General features: G+C 40.9%; 1 protein-coding gene across 14 annotated transcripts in view; it reads right to left on the reverse strand.

Annotated features, from left to right (window-relative positions):
• TRIM37 (tripartite motif containing 37) overlaps positions 1 to 8,192 on the reverse strand; it is a 151,156-nt gene extending 142,964 nt beyond the window's left edge. For all 14 annotated transcript variants that reach the window (XR_009537529.1, XM_060133971.1, XM_060133969.1 and 11 more), the window contains exons 1-2: positions 7,809 to 8,192; positions 5,952 to 6,053 (exon numbers count right to left, since the gene is read on the reverse strand). Coding sequence is in view for 13 of the 14 variants with exons in the window: in XM_060133971.1 (XP_059989954.1) it covers positions 5,952 to 6,053; positions 7,809 to 7,829 (123 nt within the window). In the remaining variant the exon portion in view is untranslated. The remainder of the gene's footprint in view (positions 1 to 5,951; positions 6,054 to 7,808) is intronic.
• Positions 8,193 to 10,358: the final 2,166 nt, after the last annotated feature.

A 10,358-nucleotide genomic window follows, 5' to 3' on the forward strand; every position in this document is an offset into this window, starting at 1 on the left:
TAGAGATATGTTCATTATCTTGACTGTAGGGATGGTTTTTCAAGTGTATGCATTTGTCAAAACTTATCAAACTGTGTACTTTAAATACGTGCAGTTTATTATATGTCAAATATACCTAATTTTAAAAGGCTGAAAAATTAAGAACAAAGTGAATAATTATTGGCAAATTGCTACCAATGTTAAAAATCAAGAGGGGGTAAGAAAAAACTGATGAGAAAGATGTGGCAAAATAACGGGAAAAAATACAAAACAGCAACAGGTATTGAGAGAAAATCAGCTGAGTACAGCTAGATAAATGAAGACCTGGCCTGAAAACACAGCCAATGTTCCTGCTTTTGGGTATGCCTGTGGAGGCATCAGGGAGTCATGGGTAGAGTGCTGGCCTGGGGATAAGTTTAGTCTTGGTCTGTCACCAACTACTACGTGACTTTGGACAAGTCTATTCATGCGTCTGGGCCTTAGTTTGTTAAAATGACACAAGTATCTGGACTGCCAAAGATAGTTCAATTTCTGTGGACAAATGAACAGAGATGAGATGGAAGAGAAGGGAAAGCATTCAAATAAACAATATTACAGTATGATTGTGTGGAGTGCTCAGCGTCTCAAGGACTTTGCTCCTGTAATTACCCCTCCTCTCTCCAATTATTCTCGACTGGTTCAGTCCCAGGAAGGTGTAAACCTTCTCCTAAAAGATGACTCTCAACATCCCCCTTCAACCCATTACCTTGTTTCTCTCCTTTACAACAAGATTCTGTGACAGTTTTTATACTTGCTGTCTCATTCTCCTCCCACTCTCTGACATCAAGTTTTTGCCCCCACTGTTCCACTGAAACTACTTATCGGGGTCACCAATAACCTACATATTCTCAAATCCAAGGGATTTCCCTGGTGGTCCAGTAGTTAAGACACTGCACTTCCTGGTCAGGGAACTAAGATCCCGCGTGCTGCGCAGTGCAGCCAAAAAAAAAAAAAGAAAGAAAAAATCAGATCCAATGGTCAATTCCCAGGCTAGAACCATATGACACAGCAACTACTCTCTTTTTTTTTTAGTTTATTTTATTTATTTATTTATTTTTGACTGTGTTGGGTCTTCGTTGCTGTGTGTGGGCTTTCTCTAGCTGCAGCAAGCGGAGGCTACTCTTTGTTGTGGTACACGAGCTTCTCATTGTGGTGGCTTCTCTTGTTGAGGACTCTAGGCACGCAGGCTTCAGTAGTTGTGGCACGCAGGCTCAGTAGTTGTGGCTCGCGGGCTCTAGAGCACAGGCTCAGTAGTTGTGGCACACAGGCTTAGTTGCTCCACGGCATGTGGGATCTTCCTGGGCCAGGGATCGAACCCGTGTCCCCTGCATAGGCAGGCAGATTCTTAACCACTATGCCACCAGGGAAGTCCTAAACTACTCCTTTTTGAAACATGTTTTTCAGTTGAATTCTGTGATGCCTCACTACTCCTGGCTCCTTCTTATTATCCTGCTGAATCCTTCTCCTAACATCTAAACACTGAGTGACCCAGAGTTCAGACCTAAAAATCTCTTCCCACAGGAGGTAATCTGGTGGTCTCATCTAGTCCCCTGCCTTTAAATACTATCTATATGCTAGATAGTATTATTCAATCTCTCTAATGTCCCCTTCCTCAAATCCAGGTTCATTCCCCTTCCTCAAATCCAGGTTCATATTTCCAACTGTCAACCTCTCCAATTAGATGTATAATAAACATCTCAAACTTTACATATTAAAACAAAAAAACTTTATACATTAAAAGGGTGAATTTTATGTTATGTGAATTATATCTAAATTTTTTTAAGATTTTAAAAATTACAAGTATTATAATAAAGTGAACTAGTCCAAAATTTTGAACTGGAGTATCACAGAGTCACAAATTGGTTTTTTGTTTCTTTTTTTTTTAAAGAAAGAACTATATTTAATCATACCGCGGGCTTCCCTGGTGGCACAGTGGTTAAGAATCAGCCTGCCAATGCAGGGGACATGGGTTTGAGCCCTGGTCCAGGAAGATCCAACATGCTGCGGAGCAACTAAACCCATGTGCCACAACTACCGAGCCCGCAAGCCACTACTGAAGCCCTCGTGCCTACAGCCCATGCTCCGCAACAAGAGAAGTCACCGCAATGAGAAGCCAGCGCGCCACAACAAAGAGTAGCCCCCAATCACCACAACTAAAGAAAGCCCACGTGCAGCAACGAAGACCCAACGCAGCCAATAATAAATTAATAATAAAAAATCATATTGCTCTCACTAGCAAAAACAATGGTTTTCTGTAGTTACTAAGTAAAATGTAATTTAAAAGTAAAAAAAAAAAAAAAACACTTTTACATCTATAACCTACCCAAATCTGTTCTCCCTCAGTTTTTTCTATTTCAGAATGGGAAACCATTAATTCACCCAAATGCTGTAAAAAACTTTCCTCACATCCCATCTGTATGAAAATCCATTGATTCTACCTTCAAAACATACCCAGAATTGCCCTATTTTTCACCACCTTCACTGTTACCATTCTGGTCTAAACTACCATTCATCTTTCACTAATAAAACACATCCTAACTGCTCTCTTCACTCTCTCCCCATCTGCCTACAGTCCACTTTCCACACAGTAGCCAGAGTGATAGCTTTCAAAACATTAATTACTTCAAATCACTCAAAAGCTTTCAATAGCTAGCAGCACACTTAAAATAAAATCCAAGGTCTTGACCAAGGCCTCTAGCTACATCTTCAAACTCATTTCCTTTCCCTCTCTCCCTCTGTCCACTTTGCTCTAAACACGCTGCTTCTTTGGTATTTCTCAACACACTAAACATATTTCTTTCTCACGGTGTTTGCCCCTTTTGATTTCTGTGCCTGGGACTTTCCTTCCCTACATATTCCCATCACTCTCATCCTGGTCTCTGCTCAAATGCCATCTACTCAGAGAGACCTTCCCAGATTACTCTAACTAAAATAGCTACCAACCTGCCAGTTACCTCTCAAAGTCCCTACTCTATACCCTCAACCAGTTTCATTTTTCTTTATGCTATGAAGAATATCTAACATAGAGCCATTTACGTTTTTGCCTATATCCCAACTAGAAAACAAGTCAATTCCTTGAGAAGTCAGTGCCTAACTCCAAGTCCACAATTAATATTTGTTCAATGAATGAACAAATGAATGGTGAATTCAGGAACCAGAACAACTCTGAAAAAGGAAGGTTAGAACCATATTATTCAGACAGTCTGAATATAAGGCTAATGTTCTTGGACTTTATCCTTCAGGCAATAAATCTCTGAGGCTTCTGGGAGGGAAAAAGAATGACATTACTGGAAAATATCAATATGGCAGCAGGATACAAAATGGACGAGAGAAGAAAAGACTCAAGACAGAGAGATCAGTTAGATAGTAACTATAATTATCTAAGCATAAGGTAATAGATGTCTGTATTTCTCTATTAGGATGGTAATAATAAGAACAGAAAGGTAGGACAGATATATATGACACTAGGAGATAACTGACAAGACAAAAATTATTGGTGTCAGAGGTTTCAAGTTTGATTAGTAGAAAAGAACAAACAAACAAAAAAAATTCAAAAAGAGTCAATTTGAGAAAATAATAGGAAGAATTTGATCTAGAACAAAGTTCAAGATGCTGGAAGGACAATCAGATAAGACATTTATAGGTCAGTGCTGAAGGAGTAGATTTAGGAGCCATGCACACAGATGATAGTTAAACCTGCAACAGTAAATCAAATTTCTCAAAGTAGATAAAAATTTCCCAGAAACTTCATAATAGAGAATGCCAGCGCAATATTTAAGAAATAAATACTTGTAAGGAACAGGAGGAGGAAGAGGAAAAGTGAAGAAATAAAGAATCAATGAATGGACTTCCCTGGCAGTCCAGTGGTTAAGACTTTGCCTTCCAATGCATGGGGTGTGGGTTTGATCCCTGGTCCAGGAGTTAAGATCCCACATGCATCAGGGCCAAAAAACCAAAACACATAAAACAGAAGCAATATTGTAACAAATTTAATAAAGACTTTAAAAATGGTCCACGTAAAAAAAAAAAAAAAAAACTTAACAAAAAAAAGAATCAGTGAGGTATAAGGTAATAACCAGAGATCATATGTATGCTGAACCTTCATCAAAAGAGCTGAGTCCAGATCTACTCTACCAACAAATTAACTACAGTGATAGAGGCCAATTACTTAATTTCTCTAGCTTCATTCAGCTTTACCATTTATAAAACATAATGATATGCATGAGTTGCTATTTTTACAATAGAATAATACAACACCTTACAAATGGAGAGTACATTTTAGTTTTTTTTTTAAACAAGTGTCCACCATCAGCCTTCTTCTTTTTTTTTGTTGTTGTGGACCTTTTTTTTTTTTTTAATTTTTGGCTGCGTTGGGTCTTCATTGCTGCACACGTGCCCCCCCTAGTTGCAGAGGGTAGGGGCCACTCTTCGCTACAGTGTGCAGGCTTCTCACTGCAGTGGCCTCTCCCATTGCAGAACACGGGCTCCAAGCGTGCAGGCTTCAGTAGTTGTGGCTCGCGGGCTCTAGAGCACAGGCTCAGTATCTGTGGCGCAAGGGCTTCATTGCTCCATGGCATGTGGGATCATCCCGGACCAGGGCTCGAACCCGTGTCCCCTGCACTGGCAGGCAGATTCCTAACCACTGCGCCACCAGTGAAGTCCCGATGTGGGCCATTTTTAAAGTCTTTATTGAATTTGTTACAATATTACTTCTGTTTTATGTTTTGGTTTTTTGGTGGAGAGGCATGTGGGATCTTAGCTCCCCAACCAGGAATCGAAACTCCCACCCCCTGCATTGGAAGGTGAAGTCTTAACTACATTTTAGTTTCTAAATTACCTTTTAGCTTATCTCATTTAACGCCACAACCATCCTGTGAGACAGATCTTGTTATCCACATTCTATTGTTTGAGAAAACAATGCTAAGATCAAGTCTCTCAGTTTATGAGTGGGAGAACCAGCATGGTATGTAACTTAGGCCCTCTGTAGATGTGTAGTGTCAAAGAACACAGACTCTTGACCCAGGCTTCCTGGGTTCAAATCCAGCTCCATCATTTGCTAAATGTGTGACTGGAAGCAAATGATTTAAGTGTTACAGATATTACTCTTGACAAAGGGATATTTATCTTCCTCAGGCAGGAATAAGGAACCACAGAGAAATTTTGAGATGATGAGCATGTTAGATGACTTTGACTTTCTCAATAAAGGAAATAATCTACTAAGAGTCATGTGGGCCAGGCAGTTTTCAGCTATGGCCTGCAGATGTGTGACTGAATCCCCACACACAACCAAAATAAGCTCTTCTGCTTTACATCTTAAGCGTCCTAAGAATTTTGTTTCTGGGGTTCACCTACATTCAATTTTTAAAGCCATTGGATTATATTCATCTTTAAGGTCTCTTTTAACTATAAGATTATATGATTTTATTATGTGCCTTTTAACCCATTACTAGCTTTTTCTCTATTTTACCCATCAAACAAGTATAAACTCTCCCTCCTGAGTCTCATAGCACTTTGTGAGTGCCTCTTTAGGACACTGCACATTCTTCAATAGAAACACAAAGACCATTCTCTCAATTAGATTTAAGCTTCTGCAGGGCAGGCACTTCCATCACTTATCTTAGTATCCTCAACCCCAAACACAACGCAGGTAAGCACTTAGTAAGTACTTGTTAAATGTACAGTGATTTAATAATGTAAATATACTAAAATTACACTGGGCTTTGGTTTCCAGACACTTCATGGCAACTATGACTTGATGATTATTCATCTCCATAGTACTAAACAATACACATTGATGGTCTCCCTATTAAGAAACAATCATTTAAGACATTTTTAAAAGGACATAAAATGTAAAATTAAAACAAGATAAAGAAAATGGTTTTTACAATACACCCTATATATACTAAATGTATGTAAAAAGAGATACAACTTACCCTGATACAGCTGAAACAACAAAGCTTGGAGCAATGAGGACACAGGCGTGCATCCCGCAATTTCTCCATACAAATGAAACATCGGAAAACATCAGCAATGCTCTGAAAATAATAAAAGATATAAGGTTCACCAGATTACGCTACTGAATCATGAGTAAAAGGCATGCTTGCAATAATTCACCTGACAATTACATTTATTTTGGGTTGATAACATCCCAGTTTTAACTATATTCCATATCAGGACTTGGTTAGTCAAGGTCCAGGGTACCTCAGAACATCTCCTGGGAAAAAAATGCTTCCTTTTTTCTAAGCTTCACAGTGGTTCTAGTCTAAGAAAAGAATATGGAATGCAAACACAGACATGCACAAATATTTTCACGGAAACATCAATTATAATGGCAAGAATCTGGCTATAGCCCAAACGTCAAAATATTAAGTTACAGGAGTTAACATAGACTATGATAGTCACAGAAATATTTTTGAATTGTTTAATGATCAAAAAAAACCCTTATGATGTGTAACAGTAAGGAAAAAAAAGGCAAACTGTGACTGTATGAACACTATGAACTTGTGACTTTTTCTGCAATTTCCCCAAGGGGGATGCACTGCTTTTATAATTTAAGTATAAAAAGATACATTAATGGCAGCATACTTTGATCAAGAGAGAAACAATGTAATTCAGAATCCAGAAATCTGAATTTCTGCTCTGAATTTCTGCCATGCTGCTGCAACCAACTAGCTACTTATTTGAGCCTGAAATTCTGTCCGTATGGAGAATTTTGGTGGTAGCTCTATGAAGGCTTTGGGAAGAAAAAAAATACGTAAACAGAAGAAGCAGTATTATCTTTGCCAGCCTCAGATGAATCCATTTAGGCAGTATCTGACAAGAAAACAGATATAATTAAATGTAGGTTATTATATATTTTAAGTTTATTTTTACAGTACTCACATTTATTTTTACTCCATTCCAGAGGAATTAAACTCTTCTAAAACCAAGGTAAGGTTACAAAACTTTTATAATACTTTTACATGAGGAATTAAGGAGAAAATTACTCACGAGTCTAACCATGACTCTGCAGGACCAGAAAGAATCTGTGAGATGCAGACGTTGGGGGATGGGGGGTACGGCGGGGGAAAATACGACCATTGGATGAACTAGTTTCAAGTGGAGTGCCCAGGTAATATAGCTGTTCCTTATCAACGATTTAGTATTTTAGTAATTGCAAGGTTCAAGTCTTGACAATTATTATTATTATACAATTATGTCCAATAAGCAATCTTTTTTAAGTTCCTAGCATTAACGTAAATACCCCAAACGTTTGAAATCATCGTTTACAAGAGTCATATATAAAAAGAATAGGTTGCTCTGGAAAACTACAGTCAAACAGGATAGTAAAATTATATCCTCAATCAATCTAGGAAGGGCAGATGTCTACAAAATGTACCGCTGGGAGGGAATGATTATCCATTCGGAGGGAGATTTGGATCCGCGCAAAAACTCGTAAGAACTGGTGGCGAGTCGCAGCGCACGTCCGTCTAAAGAATCTGCAGTTCTGCTCTGCACAGGCTGTAGTTTGCAGAAACCCTGTGGGGATGAGTACCCGTGCCAAGACATCCTGAAAACGCCAGGATACGCACCACCTGACTGCGGGTCAGAGCACAGGGCAGCCGGAGGGCTGCAGAACGAGCACGGCGTCCTCTGCACTGGGCCAGCCCCCTCCACAAAGGCAGCGGCGGAGTGGGGGGACTAGGGCAAGACGTCCTACGAGAGGGTGGACTAGGGCAAAGCGCCTCGAATAAAGAACGCTCAGCGGGTGGCGAGGGAGACTAAGCACCACCTTCCTCAAGCCCCCTCACCTCCACACTCTGTTCATCCATTGCCTCCGGCTCTCGGCGGGGCGCTCGGCGACCCGCGGAGTCCGTGGTCTGACCTGTTAGGCGCCGGCCTGAGGTCACCAAGTCAAATCGCCGCGGAGAACAGCCGGGCGCCTACATCAGGGGTCTCCGACCACCGCCCCACCTGCGTGCCCCATCGCTTCGGGCTCGGCGCCAGCTAACCACACTTCGCCATTTTTATCCGCGCGCCAGCCCTAGGGCGCAGTGGGAGGGTGAGCGGTAGCCACAAGCTTCTTTCCTCCCGGCTGAGCGGCCCGCCAGCGACCGAGCAGGAGCCTTGCCCACGTGACGCGGGCGCGCGCCTATCAAACCACAGCTGAAACCCGGCGGCGCTGGTCTTCCGCGACTCAGTTGCCGCTGGGAATTCGCAAACACCAACGGTAACCACGGTAGCGGAAGGTGCGGTGTGAGAAAAGGCGCGGCCCGCGTGCACGCATGCGCGCAGGCCGCGGCGCTAAGGGAGCGGACCAGCGGCGGGCGCCTAGTTCCCGCGGTGCAGGGGAGCACACGAGATTTGGCCGCTGGCTGCTGCAGAGTTGCGTGCCTTCGGCCCGTGTTAGCGCAGGCGGAGGAGGGCGCGGCGCTTGACCGCGCCCCGTCTCCCTCAGGGGAGGGGCGGCGCTCTACCCGTCTCAAACTTTCGCGCGCCAAAGGCTGGAGGCACCTGGAGGGTTTGTGGGAAATGCAGACTCCGGAGTCACACCCCTAGGTATTCGGACTCCGTGATTCTAGGGTGGGGCTCCACGAAATCGTTTTCAACAAATTCTCTCGGTGATTTGGCTGCAGGTGGCTTGTGGTCCGCACCTTGAGAAACTGTGGTGCAGAGGATTCGTGGCTAGTGCTGCTTTCTCGGGGAGCAAGCCCAGATTCTCAGGTTTTTAAGACTTCCGCCCCACGTACGGAAGCAAAGCTCCAGATTGTGAAGCTTAGAGCGGTAATTTCAGAGTCGGGAGTGGGAGGACGGGACCACGGACGGTGTAGACGTCAGACCCACACCCAACCACTCTCGCCCTGCATTGCTTGGGGCTCGAGGTGAGCTATCGCCCTGAGACTGTGGAAAGTGCAAGAGTATCAGCTGTATTCAGCTTTCCCATATTGGCGTCTGCTTTCTACAGTTTTCTAGCGTAAGAAATGTTTAAAGATTGCAGAAATTGAAGGTGTGAGGCAAAGGATGTACATCAAATTCTTGAGTTTAATTTTTCCTTTCCAGTTTATTGCAAACAACTGTTACACTTAACGGAAAGTGAATGCACCTGAAAAGAATCAACAATTATCTAGGAAGAATTTCTTAAATATCAAAGCATTTGGACTTTCTTATAAGTAGTGGGCATAACAATTTTTTTAACTCCATGAGCCATGTACAAAGATATAATTTAGGAATATTGTGCCTGAAAAAATTCTCAGCAAAAATTATTTATGGTCTTGGAACTACATAGAGGTGACAGTTGCACATCTTTTATACTAAAATGCCCTCAGTTGTACATTTTAATAATGGCAAATGGTTAATTTTATGGTATGTGAATTTTACCCCAATTTAAAAAGTTACTTGGGAAACACGGTACTATACTACTTGGGACTCAAAGGGTAATGAGAAGTGGTCTTTGCAACCCAGCATAGCAGAAAGCAAATAGGTAAAATTACAGTGTATGATAAATATTAAAATAGGTTCTTGTACTAATAGATATATTTGCCCAAGAGCCCCAAAATGTTTAAAGATTTATTGCCATAGTTCATAACAGTGGAAAATTAGAAAACCCGTACAACTAATTAGGGGTCATTGCTTGCAAGCACTGTCAGATTCTGGCTAACTAAGCAAAAAAGGAATTTAGTTGGCAGGATGCTAAACTGCTGTGTGTCGTTGAGAAACCTGTCATGTGCTCTATTAGAATTCCTTAAGGAAAGGCTGACCTTGCCATCCTCCTTTACCCACCCTCCAAATCTCCTAACTTGTGTATTATACAGCTTAAACGCCTATAAAAGAGGAACTGGTAAAAATTATGGTAAATTTATATATACAGCTGTTCAAAAGAATGATATGAAGATACCAAAAATATTTTTAAGATAAAAAAAGGGTGCAGCTGCAGTACAGTATATAGTATCAGCCTATTTTTGTTTAAAATGTTTTTTAATTTGTATACATGTAGAAACATCTGAAAAAGTTGCAGTTATTTGGGAGAATAAGCATACTTATATTTTTTTAATTTCTTAAAATTAAAGTGTTTAAAATACAACCTAATTAAAATTAATTTGTATCACAACTTAAGACATAAAAACACTAGTAGTCACATAGGAGAAAACAATTATCCAGATGAGAAATAAAAAAGGTCTAAATTAGGTAGTAAGAGTGAAGGTAAAGTGAAGGTTGGATACAACAAACATTTCAAAGAATTATAGATTTCAAAGAATTATAGATTATAGAATTATAGATTTTATTAACTAAGAAGATAAAGGGATGCAAACTTTAATGCCAGCTAACAGAATAGTTGCTGTTAACAAAATAAGAAAATCTGT

This window comes from Lagenorhynchus albirostris, chromosome 20 (assembly GCF_949774975.1).
Source record: "Lagenorhynchus albirostris chromosome 20, mLagAlb1.1, whole genome shotgun sequence".
In the NCBI taxonomy this organism is placed as follows: Eukaryota; Metazoa; Chordata; class Mammalia; order Artiodactyla; family Delphinidae; genus Lagenorhynchus; species Lagenorhynchus albirostris.